The 13,810-nt window shown below is 41.9% G+C and overlaps 1 protein-coding gene across 7 annotated transcripts in view; it reads right to left on the bottom strand.

Moving 5' to 3' along the window:
• Positions 1–13,810, bottom strand: part of LOC110493374 (zinc finger protein 271-like) — a 31,357-nt gene that overhangs the window by 14,090 nt on the left and 3,457 nt on the right. For 2 of the 7 annotated variants that reach the window (XM_036948518.1, XM_036948520.1), the window contains exons 3-5: positions 12,341–12,769; positions 11,789–12,193; positions 11,208–11,636 (exon numbers count right to left, since the gene is read on the bottom strand). The exons of 2 other annotated variants lie outside the window; for them this stretch is intronic. In XM_036948518.1, coding sequence (XP_036804413.1) covers positions 11,208–11,636; positions 11,789–12,193; positions 12,341–12,769 — 1,263 coding nt within the window. Of the gene's footprint in view, positions 1–1,216; positions 1,377–1,823; positions 2,380–11,207; positions 11,637–11,788; positions 12,194–12,340; positions 12,770–13,810 lie in introns of those variants that run through there. 3 more of the 7 variants (XM_036948519.1, XM_036948517.1, XM_036948516.1) reach the window with 3 other exon arrangements.

The following is a 13,810-nucleotide window of genomic DNA, read 5'->3' as shown; positions in this document are numbered from 1 at the left end:
ATTGATTTTATTTTATAAATGTTTTCAATTTAATTTGACATGTTTTATTATTATTTTTTACCCCTTTTTCGTGATATCTAAATTGGTTGTTCCATTCTTGTCCCATCGTTGCAACTCTCATACGGACTCGGAGAGACGAAGTTCGAGAGCTTTTGTCCACATAGTGTATCTTACTCAATGGAAGGACTAAGTTTGATGCAGATCAGATGTGGGTATTTATTGACTATTATGTCAATACTACAAATCAAAAGGGCCCATTTGGATTCAATCAATTAGCTTCATTTCTCAGAGATTAAATGTAATTTCAACAACAAAATAATGTTGCAGGAAAGCGAATCTTATCTGTTACCAACTACAGACGCAATTTCATAAGAATCATTGTGATGGTGGTTGTCATGGCTACCTGAAATGACATGGAATGATTCAAGGGGTAAACAAAACTTATGACTATTTTATAGCTATTATCGGTCACTGTCCTGTGTTTTTATTCCATAAACAATTAACCTTTTACTGAATTAAACAGATAGTCCATCTACAGATAGTGTGACTATCTAAACAAATAGTGGGTCCATCTGTACAGCAGCTACAGATGGACTATCTGTTGCTTAGCAACTGCTTGCCACGGTTACAGTTATGTTTAGAATAAGGGTAAGGTTAGGGTTATGTTTAGAATAAGGTTAGGGCCAGGGTTATGTTTAGAATAAGGGTAAGGTTGGGGTTATGTTTAGAATAAGGGTAAGGTTGGGGTTATGTTTAGAATAAGGGTAAGGTTAGGGTTATGTTTAGAATAAGGGTAAGGTTATGTTTAGAATAAGGGTAAGGTTACAGTTACGTTTAGAATAAGGGTAAGGTTAGGGCCAGGGTTATGTTTAGAATAAGGGTAAGGTTAGGGCCAGGGTTATGTTTAGAATAAGGGTAAGGTTAGGGCCAGGGTTATGTTTAGAATAAGGGTAAGGTTAGGGTTATGTTTAGAATAAGGGTAAGATTAGGGTTATGTTTAGAATTAGGGTAAGGTTAGGGCCAGGGTTATGTTTAGAATAAGGTTATGTCTAGAATAAGGGTAAGGTTTGGGCTAGTAGATAGCTAGTTGACATGCTACTAATGTCTTTAGAGAATCTACAGGTGGACTATCCAAATAAAGTGTTACCAATTAAACTGCTATATATATAATGGAACTGTATAATCTCTGAGATGTAATTAATTAATGTTTATTTACCAGTATTGTCCCAGTCTTCCTCCTCCTTGACTACAATGTTAAATCTGGGTATTTCACTGCAGTTGTCGATGTCTCTATGGTTAGAGTCAGGAACCAGTGACTCTGGAGGGTTGGGTTCAGTGGAGCAGGAGAGAGGGGGGATGGATGGGTCAGCAGAATCCTAAAACAAAGAATAAGATGTTAAAGAGGCAATCTGTAGTTTCTACATTCATTTCATGACATATGAATTACTTCTATGTACCCATTGACCCATTCTGTGGTTCCCCATCAGAACCCAAAATATAAACTTGTTATACTCCGATGTTTGTAAATAAAGTAAATGTAAACAAACACTATATAACCTCAAAACATGGTTAAAACTATCATTTTCATATCATGGGTGGTCAGTCCTTGCATCAATAGCCCTGTTTATGAATTTGAGAGTGGTTACATTTCTTCAGGCCACCTCTCAGCTTTTTTATTAGCTTCTAAGAGGGGAGGCAAGACCCTTTGTGATCGTTTCAACTACTAATTGAAGCTTTAATACTGAGCTAAATGAATGATCTAACTAGCTAATGCTTTAGGCATAGCCATCCCGACTGGTTTAGCATTAGTTAGTCATTCTCACCTCATCCATCGTGAATTCTTCAGAAATAGTTTCCTATGAAAGAGTTGGGTCACTGAATTAAACTAAAGCAGATTCTTCTCAAATCCCCGACAGTTCACCACGAGGTCACATTATCTAGCGGATTACTTTCCATACAACTCAGATAGCTAACTAGCTAGGCCAACGGTAGCTAGATCATTTACTTTCATAGACCAGATAGCAAAAGTGTATGAACTGGTCGTTGAAAATATCGCTAGATCCACGTATATAGCCCGAGTTGGGCAAAATCCAAGTCTTATTTAAACGACATCAAATGATAGACACATTTCAGACACTACCAAACTTAGCTAGCTAGCTAGCTATCAACATAAGCATCTTCTTTCTTCCAGCCCAGCTTCCGGGTTAGATTCTTCTGTCAATCCGCATTACCGCAAAACAGCAGAAGGCTCTACGGGACACTAGCTTGTTACTATCGTTACAGTTTGAAAATATTGAAATGTTTTACCGGTACAATCAATAATATATGCATGGTTAGCTACCAGCTAGCTACATTAGTGTCTTCCTGCTTCCGGCCTAACTTCCGTCCTCGACTCTGCTGCCGACTCATTCTGCGTTACCGCCACCACCAGTTCACCGTCTTCTATGTGTCATGGCGGTCTGCAAACAAACGTTTATTTGCATGCCGCCATCTACTGTGCAATCATGATCTGACCAATTCTGTGCTACCATGAAAATAATATAACAACCAAATACCAACTTCTACCACCCAGTGGCGGTTCTAGACCATTTCAACTGGGCGGGGGGGGGGGGGGGGGGGGGGGGGGGGGGGGGGGGGGGGCGGGGGGGGCAAGCTGGGGCCAGTTGAACTGTTAGAGGGGCCAGTTACATTAGACGTTATTGTTGTCATATCGTTTTCTTCACTGCATTGCAGGCATTAGCAGGCAAAATACCATGTTCGGTGTGGCCACTGTCTAATAACGGTAAAAATAAATTTAAAAAAACGATAGCAAAAATTTGTTATGTAAAGAATTGTCATACTCCACATTTAGGGGTGGCCACAAGGGGGTCCAAAATTGTTTTCACAGGGGCACTGGCATATAAAAAAAACTGAAATATCTAATTTACATAAGTATTCAAACCCTTTACTCAGTACTTTGTTGAAGCACTTTTGGCAGCGATGACAGCCTCGAGTCTTCTTGGGTATGACGCAACAAGTTTGGCACACCTGTATTTACGGAGTTTCTCCCATTCCTCTCTGCAGATCCTCTCAAGCTCTGTCAGGTTGGATGGGGAGCATCGCTGCACAGCTATTTTCAGGTCTCTCCAGAGATATTTGATCGGGTTCAAGTCCTATCTCAGGCTGAGCCACTCAAGGACATTGACTTGTCCCGAAGCCATTCCTGTGTTGTCTTGGCTGTGTGCTTAGGGTCGTTATCCTGTTGGAAGGTGAACCTTCGTCCCAGTCAGAGGTCCTGAGCGTTCTGGAGCAGGTTTTCATCAAGGATCTCTCTGTATTATGCTCGGTTCATCTTTTCCTCGAGCCTGACTAGTCTACCAGTCCCTGCCGCTGAAAAACAACCCCACAGCATGATGCTGCCACCACCATGCTTCACTGTAGGGATGGTGCCAGGTTTCCTCCAGATGTGACACTTGGCATTCAGGCCAAAGAGTTCAATCTTGGTTTCATCAGACCAGAGAATCTTGTTTTTAGGAGCCTTATGGAAAACTCCAAGCAGGCTTTCATGTGTATTTTACTGAGGAGTGGCTTCTGTCTGGCCACTCGGGTTCTTGGTCAACTCCCTGATTGCTCAGTTTGGCCAGGCAACCAGCACTAGGAGTCTTGGTGGTTCCAAACTTCTATTTAAGAATGATGAAAGCAACTGGTCTTGGGGACAATGCTGTAGAATTTATTTGGTACCCTTCCCCAGATCTGTGCCTCGACACAATCCTGTCTCTGAGCTCTACAGACAATTTCTTCAACCTCATGGCTTGGTTTTTGCTCTGACATGCACTGTCAACTGTGAGACCTTATATAGAAAGGCGTGTGCCTTTCCAAATCATGTCCAATCAATTGACATTACAACAGGTGGACTCCAATCAAGTTGTATAACCATCTCAAGGATGAGCAATGGAAACAGGATGCATCTGAGCTCAATTGCGAGTCTCTTAGCAAAGAGTCTGAATACTTATGTAAATAAGATATTTCTGTTTTATTTTTATTTGCAAAAATGTCTAAAAACATGTTTTTGCTTTGTCATTGTGGGGTATTGTTTGTAGATTGCTGAGGAAGATTTTTTATTTAATCCATGTAACGCTCCGGGTGTCGTGGGTGTGGAGTCAGACGCAGGAAACAGAGAGTTCAATACTGTGCTATTTAATGCACTCGCGAAACACTGGGTTGTCAAAAACAAATGCCCCAAACACGGGGGACGAAAACAGTACAGCAGAATACATGACCAGGAACAAACACGTTCGTCTACTTCATTCACGAAGGTTATATTAATTAATCCCGCACAAAGAAACAGGCGGCTGTCTAATAAAGCCCAACTAATTATTAACTAACAGGTGCTAACAATAAACATACAAGGAGGGGAATGAAAGAAAACCAGTGGCCGGCGACGACGACCGCCGAGCGCCACCCGAACGGGAAGGGGAGCCACCCGAACGGGAAGGGGAGCCACCCGAACGGGAAGGGGAGCCACCCGAACGGGAAGGGGAGCCACCCGAACGGGAAGGGGAGCCACCCGAACGGAAAGGGGAGCCACCCGAACGGAAAGGGGAGCCACCCGAACGGGAAGGGGAGCCACCCGAACGGGAAGGGGAGCCACCCGAACGGGAAGGGGAGCCACCCTCGGTCGGACTCGTGACAATCCATTTTAGAATAAGAATGTAACTTAACAAAATGTGGAAAAGGTCAAGGGGTCTGAATGCTTTCCGAAGGCACTGTATATCATACTGAAACACTCCTTAGTATTGTTCAGCAGATCAACAACCAAAAACACTCCCCAACCCTCCTACCCCATTAAACTGTATCTATATCATACTGAAACACTCCTTAGTATTGTTCAGCAGATCAACAACCAAAAACCCTCCCCAACCCTCCTACCCCATTAAACTGTATCTATATCATACTGAAACACTCCTTAGTATTGTTCAGCAGATCAACAGCCAAAAACACTCCCCAACCCTCCTACCCCATTAAACTGTATCTATATCATGCTGACCCCCCCCCCCCTTAGGATTGTTCAGCAGGTTAAGAACCATTTCAAATGTAACATCTGTTACCCCCCCAATATATATTTTTCCGTCTCCACAATAACCTTCAATCTGGCATTTCTTCTTTCCACAACCCGAGTCGTATTGATAACCGTACCAATAAAAGCTACGAAGTCAACTTTATTTATGTGACCTGGAAATCATGCCAGGACGAGCAGAAACACCCCGACATTAGGTCTACTCATGGAAACCATGCCAGGACGAGCAGAAACACCTCGACATTAGGTCTACTCATGGAAACCATGCCAGGACGAGCAGAAACACCCCGACATTAGGTCTACTCATGGAAACCATGCCAGGACGAGCAGAAACACCCCGACATTAGGTCTACTCATGGAAACCATGCCAGGACGAGCAGAAACACCCCGACATTAGGTCTACTCATGGAAACCATGCCAGGACGAGCAGAAACACCCCGACATTAGGTCTACTCATGGAAACCATGCCAGGACGAGCAGAAACACCCCGACATTAGGTCTACTCATGGAAACCATGCCAGGACGAGCAGAAACACCCCGACATTAGGTCTACTCATGGAAACCATGCCAGGACGAGCAGAAACACCCAACATTAGGTCTACTCATGGAAACCATGCCAGGACGAGCAGAAACACCCTGACATTAGGTCTACTCATGGAAACCATGCCAGGACGAGCAGAAACACCCCAACATTAGGTCTACTCATGGAAACCATGCCAGGACGGGCAGAAACACCACGACATTAGGTCTACTCATGGAAACCATGCCAGGATGAGCAGAAACACCACGACATTAGGTCTACTCATGGAAACCATGCCAGGACGAGCAGAAACACCCCGACATTAGGTCTACTCAGTCAGGAGCAGCCATGAAGTTCCATCATTCCACTGTAGTTCCACCAATCTGTCTAACAGCCTCTGCATACGATACATCATGACTCATGTTATATCTCTGAGCCTCTCTCTGCACCTGGCTTCTTCCAGAAATGCCTTCTTGAACATGTGTACTTTCATGTACCTTAATAACAAACTCGAATATAATATGTACATATAAATAAAATGTGAAATCACAAAGCTGTTTAGACGCAGAGAAAATTCAAAGTTGGTGAAGATTAATGTCCTGAATGGACAACAGTAGTGTCGAAAAAAAACTGGAACAACGATGAAATTGTCTAAAATTGGAGTGGAGGTAAATTAATGATGTTGATTCGCTTCTTGTTCAGGTGCATTTGTTGAGTGAGGATGCATATGTAGGAAACCCGTTTGAGGAGTTAAAAATGGTGAAATATGCACTGGGAAAAGTGGAGTCTGTCAGAGTGACCAGGAGTGGTCTTATTTTGATTCGTTGTATTTGTGAAGAACAGAGGAAGTTTGCAGTGGGCTTCAAGAGAACCCGGACAACAGAAGTATCGTGCTTTGAACTTGGGAGTAGAACTCCCGTCAGAGGAGTCATCTGGGGGTGAAGACGGGTGTTCAGGTTGAATACACGAAGAGAATCCCTGGTGTGGTTGGTTCCTGGCGTCTGACCCGCTGGGTGAATGGGAGAAACAGAAGTCTGTCGGTCCTGTTGTTTTACGATGAAGAGCATCTACCTACGCATGTGAAGCTTGGTTATGTCAGATACACTGGAAGAGCTTTCATTCCCAAACCACTGCAGAGGAAGAGCTGTAAAGGATCTGGCCACGGTTCAAGTGTGTGCAGACTGACGGAGTATAATGAAGAACGGTGTGTAGAAGGACGACAGTGCGGTAATTGTGGTGGGGATCACGATCCTGAGTTCCCGGAGTGTCCTGTAAGGGTGAAGGAGATTAAGGTGTCAAAAGTTAGAGCGGCCAATCGAATCTCCCGTGCTGAGGCAAATTAACATAATTCATAAAACAAGTGATGCTTGTGAAGGTGTGGTGGTGGACTCACTTCAGCCTGTAGTAAATGTTTACTGCCAGTCAAAAGATACCCCTGTCTGTTAAAAAAGGTGGATTTTGTGACATTCATTTCCACAGTTATAAACTGTACGGCTCAAGTCTCAAAGAAGTCAAAGAAACTAGACATTATTGTGGCTGCGGAAGAAAAAGTATCAGGGACTTTTAAGGATTTTACAACGAAAGACAAGCCCTCCCACGTGGTCTAAAAAGGAAGGACAATACAATCACGAGGATTCCCTTTTATAGACAGACAGACGCACTGAAAAAGCATTGGGAAAACAACCCTCACAATACGAGCTGGAAGTACATGGGTCTATTAACGGAACTTTCTGACGAACAAAAATATTTGAATGGGGAGAAAATTATGAAATGAAACAATAAGGCCCGAGGATGTGTGATATATGGCCAATAAACCACGGCTAAGGGCTGTTCTTAAGCACGACGCAACGCGGAGTGCCTGGACACAGCCCTTAGCTGTGGTATATTGGCTATATATCACACACCCCCGAGGAGCCTTATTGCTATAAACTGGTTACCAACGTAATTAGAGCAGTAAAACTAAATGGTTTGTCATACCCATGGTATACGGTCTGATATACCATGGCTTTGAGCCAATCAGAATTCAGGGCTCAGTAGGGGGATGTTTCCTTTTTTATTTTACTGAGTGTTAGAAGGGATAGGGTATTTGTATATTTTTTCCAAGCAAAGTATTAGGGAGTTATACTCCAGTTCAGTAGGTGGCGGTAATTCAGCATTTACTGGATGCCAACCGCCGTCAAACCTCATCAAAGAAGAAGCAGCCATGATTGGTTGAGATATTAAGGGGGTTTGGACATTCATGAGAAAGTCTCCATTCTTTCGCTCAAGGCTTCTCTGTCAAATGGCACCTCCTGCTCTCTGTTACCGTGGAGATTTGAGAGTGGAGTTGATGGCCGACGAGCTTCAATAAGGTTTCTACTGACTCCTTGTGGATTTGTGTAACTTTTGAAGCCAAAACACACACACATTATTACATTCACGTTCAGTAAATTCACAAATGATTGTTCTTTTATAATTAACACTAAACTCTTAAGTATAGGCAACTGTAAGAAAAACGAGCTGCGATGAGGCAGGCCTATTCGTTCAGCAATTCAAAAAATGGACAGCGACAGAAATTCAGATGTTTAGGCCTCACAGAGAAAGACAGAAACCCAGACTCAGCGGTTAGCCTACTATTTGAAGTATTTTATTAGGCTAAAAAGGAATGAATCATCTTCACTATGGGTTACGAAAAGAGAACAGAATGAATCATCTTCACTATGGGTTACGAAAAGAGAACAGAATGAATCATCTTCACTATGGGTTATGAAAAGAGAACAGAATGAATCATCTTCACTATGGGTTACGAAAAGAGAACAGAATGAATCATCTTCACTATGGGTTATGAAAAGAGAACAGAATGAATCATCTTCACTATGGGTTACGAAAAGAGAACAGAATGAATCATCTTCACTATGGGTTATGAAAAGAGAACAGAATGAATCATCTTCACTATGGGTTATGAAAAGAGAACAGAATTAATCATCTTCACTCTGGGTTACGAAAAGAGAACAGAATGAATCATCTTCACTCTTGGTTATGAAAAGAGAACAGAATGAATCATCTTCACTCTTGGTTACGAAAAGAGAACAGAATGAATCATCTTCACTGTGGGTTATGAAAAGAGAACAGAATGAATCATCTTCACTCTGGGTTACGAAAAGAGAACAGAATGAATCATCTTCACTCTGGGTTACGAAAAGAGAACAGAATGAATCATCTTCACTCTTGGTTATGAAAAGAGAACAGAATGAATCATCTTCACTCTGGGTTATGAAAAGAGAACAGAATGAATCATATTCACTGTGGGTTATGAAAAGAGAACAGAATGAATCATCTTCACTATGGGTTACGAAAAGAGAACAGAATGAATCATCTTCACTATGGGTTATGAAAAGAGAACAGAATGAATCATCTTCACTCTTGGTTACGAAAAGAGAACAGGACGATACAATCACGAGGATTCCCTTTTATAGACAGACAGACAGTACATGGGTCTATTAACGGAACTTTTTGACGAACAAAAATATTTGAATGGGGAGAGACTGGCAAACATGGTTACGAGGAAGGGATACTATAATATAATATGTTGTTGGGTCTCTATCTCACCACCATCATGGAGAAAATCACAAGAGATAATTATAACACAGAAAAGTAAAGAAAAACAATTAAATGCATCATTCTTACATTACCTAAAATTATTAATAAGCTACTAATGAGATAGACCTATATAAGCAATATAACAATGCAGATGTACAAACTATGGCAAAAAGCTCTGGCCACGTTCAGCACAGCTGTAAGGTTTCTCTTCTGTATGAACTCGATTTGTGCATTTTAAAGGTCTGATGATCTTGCTTAAAGTCTTCCCACAGACAGAACATGGGTAAGGTTTCTCCCCATGTGTCTCCTTTGTGTGTCCACAGGTGTTGTTTCACGAGGTCTGCTCGTCTAAAACTCTCCTGTGTGCACTGTCATTTAGTCTTTTTCAGATCAAAAAAACGTTGCCAGTCTGTCCCACACACAGAGCAACTGTATCTATGAGCTTTGAGATTCCCCTAGGTTTCTTTAGGTTCATTCTCCTGATGTAGAGGTTCTCCCCTCCGAACTTTCGTCTGTGTGAATGAGAAAACATAGGTTAGAAGGTCCAGTAACGTCAAACATGTGATTTCCTGTCTTTTATACACATTTCCACACTAGGAGGTTGGAAAAAAATACTGTTAATTTTAAATTATGATAATACCCTTCTAGCGTAAGTGCTGTTTGAATTTTGAAATTTCAATCTGTTTTGGTGGGATGGACATGACATCACCAGGCGGTAAAGTATTTAACAGACCAATAAGAAAGAGAGTTCCAAACATCTCTGCTAATAACAGCTAATTTTCATTTTCCCCCTCCCTACTCAGACAACTCCCAGACAGTCCTAGCAAAATTCTTGCTTGAGATGTTGCTTGTTCATCGTTGACCATTTTAATTGAAAACAATCACAGCAAGGTACTTCATTTTTACCCAGAAATGATTTCACAAAAAATGGCTGCATTGGATTTTTAAATAAAAGAGCGATGTTCATTCAAAGTCAATATTGTATTCATGTAATTCATGGCTGTTCTGCTTCCACTTACCGAGACGATGAAGATCCCAACCAACCTCTTCTCCATCTGAATTAATCAGACCACCAACTTCCTCATCTTCTCCCTCCCGCTCTCCTTCAATTGTAACAGGGTTTTGAAACTCAACAGGTGGTAAACCAGCATGAGTTTTCTGATGTCTCTGAAGTTTTTGAGAACTAATGAAGCTCTGGCCGCATTTAGTGCAGCTGTAAGGTTTCTCTCCTGTATGATATCTGTGGTGGACTTTAAGGCCTGCTAATCTTACAAAACTCTTATTGCAGACAGGGCAAGGGTGTCGTTTCTCTCCAGTGTGCACTGACTGGTGGTCTTCAAGATACCCCTTCTCACTGAAACACTTCCCACACACAGAACAGTAGTGAGGTTTCCCTGCGTGTTGCAGAGAGTGGTCCTTTAGCTGATCTGGACGGCTGAAACCCTTCCCACACACAGAACAGCAGTGGGGTTTCCCTGCGTGTTGCAGAGAGTGGTCCTTTAACTGATCTGGACGGCCGAAACCCTTCCCACACACAGAGCAGGAGTAAGGTTTCTCTTCTGCGTGTAACCACTGGTGCCTTTTCAAGGCTGAGGCAAAACCAAACCTCTTGTCACATTTGGAGCAGACGTAAGGTTTCTCTCCAGTGTGCACTTTCTGGTGGTCTTGAAGATGTCTTTTTACACGGAACTGCTTTCCACACACAGAGCAAGGGTATGGCTTTTCTCCTGTGTGTATTCTCATATGTATTAACAGTGATGATAGCTTTTGGCAATCTCTTCCGCACACTGAACAGCAGTGAGAGCTCTTTGCTGTGTGATTCTCCTGTTTTTTTTTAGGATCTCCTGATGTAGAGTGACTCACTTCACTGTCAGTGCAGTGGTTATGTCTCTCTGCTGTGGAATAAGATGGGATGGATAAACTATGTGAAAATGTGGAATTGTCACCATAGTTCTTTTTTTCCCCTTTGAATAACTGAAAGTAATATAAATAATGATTAATAAAAAATGTTTTGCAATTCAAGCCCTTACATAATAAGTACCTTTAACTTACCAAAAGCAGGATCCTCGTCCTCCTCTTTCACTTTGATAACCAGTGGTGGTGTAAAACCACACTCTTCTACAGCTACAGACACTTGACTCTCTCCTGTGTGCGTTCTCTGGTGTTTGGTAAGATTTGACGATGAAGAGAAACTCTCACCGCACACGGAGCAACTGTACAGCTTCTCTCCTGTGTGCACCGTCTGGTGTTTTTTCAGGTTTCCTTTGTCACTGAATTGCTTCCCGCAGACAGAGCAGGAGTAAGGTTTTTCTCCCGTGTGAGTTCTCATGTGTATTTGTAGTTTTGATAACTTCTGACAATTTTTTCCACACACTAAACAGCAGTGAATCTTCTTAACTGTGTGATTCCACTGGTGTTGTTCAGGTAATCCTGATGTAGAGGGACATCCTTCACTCTCAGAGCAGTTGTCAGGTCTCTCTGCTGTGGGATAAGATGGGATGGATAAACAATGTGTAATGTGGAATTATATATATTTTTTCCCCCTTTGAATAACTGAAAGTAACGCAATGATTGGTTTAAAAAAATAATGTTTTGCAATTCATGCCCTTACAGAATAAGTACCTTAAACTTACCAAAAGCAGGATCCTCTTCCTCCTCTTTCACTATGATAACCAGTGGTGGTGTAAAACCATGACTCTCTCCTGTGTGCGTTCTCTGGTGATTGGTAAGAATTGACGATGAAGAGAAACTCTCCCCGCACACAGAACAACTGTACAACTTCTCTTCTGTGTGCAACGTCTGGTGTTTTTTCAGGTTTCCTTTGTCACTGAATTGCTTCCCGCAGACAGAGCAGGAGTAAGGTTTTTCTCCTGTGTGAGTTCTCATGTGTATTTGTAGTTTTGATAACTTGTGACAGTTTTTTCCACACACTGAACAAAAGTGAATCTTCTTAGCTGTGTGATTCCCCTTGTGTTGTTCAGGTAGTCCTGATGTAGAGGGACTCCCTTCACTGTCAGAGCAGTGGTCAGGTCTCTCTGCTGTGGGATAAGATGGGATGGATAAACTATGCGAAAATGTGGAACTAACTATATATTTTTCCCTTCGAATAACAAAGTAATACAAAGTTTGATAAAAACAAATGTTTTGCAATTCAAGCCCTTACAGAATGAGTACCTTTAACTTACCAAAAGCAGGATCCTCGTCCTCCTCTTTCACTTTGATAACCAGTGGTGGTGTAAAACCACACTCTTCTACAGCTACAGACACTTGACTCTCTCCTGTGTGCGTTCTCTGGTGTTTGGTAAGATTTGACGATGAAGAGAAACTCTCCCCGCACACGGAGCAACTGTACAGCTTCTCTCCTGTGTGCAACGTCTGGTGTTTTTTCAGGTTTCCTTTCTCACTGAATTGCTTCCCGCAGACAGAGCAGGAGTAAGGTTTTTCTCCTGTGTGAGTTCTCATGTGTATTTGTAGCTTTGATAACTTGTGACAGTTCTTTCCACACACTGAGCAAAAGTGAATCTTTTTAGCTGTGTGATTCCCCTGGTGTTGTTCAGGTAGTCCTGTTGTAGAGGGACTCCCTTCACTCTCAGAGCAGTGGTCAGGTCTCTCTTCTGTGGTAAAGACATAAATATGGATTAACTCAAATTAGTCAAGACCCTGACTAAGTCAAAATGTTTGTTCCTGACGAAACAGAAAATAAATATTGTAAATTTATAGGGTCCGGTCCATACTTTTCTCGAAAATGCTACATGTTAGCTTTTGCCATGAGATAACCTGGCACGGTTAGCCCTAAGCTAACCACCACAGGGATATTTTAAACCTCCAAATCAAGGTTGCTCCACTTAAAATCAAATAAAATGTTACTGGTCGTGTACACAGTATTCTGCCGTTGTTATAGCAGGTGACGCTAAATGCTTATGTTTCTAGCTCCAACAGTGCAGTGTTACCTAGCAATACATTTTGGTGGGATTTGTATGTATCAGAACAGTCCGGAATATATATATATATAAATAATGGTGTGTATAGACAGTAAGGTCAGTATATGAATAGAAAAGGTGTGTACAGCAGTAGTTAAATAGGTATATACATATGAAGTCGGTAAAACAGTATATAAACATAATTGCACATCATCTGCACATCACTCCAGTATTAATGCTAAGTTGTAATTATTTCGCCTCTATGGCCTACCTCACATTTTAAATTATTATTATTTTATTACACCTTTATTTAACCAGGTAGGCCAGGTGAGAACACCTCTATTTAACCTCGGTGGGCCAGTTGAGAACACCTCTATTTAACCAGGTAGGCCAGGTGAGAACACCTCTATTTAACCAGGTGGGCCAGTTGAGAACACCTTTATTTAACCAGGTAGGCCAGGTGAGAACACCTTTATTTAACCAGGTGGGCCAGTTGAGAACACCTTTATTTAACCAGGTGGGCCAGTTGAGAACACCTTTATTTAACCAGGTAGGCCAGTTGAGAACAAGTTCTCATTTACAACTGCGACCTGGCCAAAATAAAGCAAAGCAGTGCGACACACACAACAACACAGAGTTACACATGGAATAAACAAACATAGTCAATAACACAATAGAAAAGTCTATATACAGTGTGTGCAAATGAGCTAAGATTAGGGAGGTAAGGCAATAAAT

This window comes from Oncorhynchus mykiss, chromosome 17, assembly GCF_013265735.2.
Source record: "Oncorhynchus mykiss isolate Arlee chromosome 17, USDA_OmykA_1.1, whole genome shotgun sequence".
Classification (NCBI taxonomy): domain Eukaryota; kingdom Metazoa; phylum Chordata; class Actinopteri; order Salmoniformes; family Salmonidae; genus Oncorhynchus; species Oncorhynchus mykiss.
This window is presented reverse-complemented; position numbering and strand designations above follow the sequence as displayed.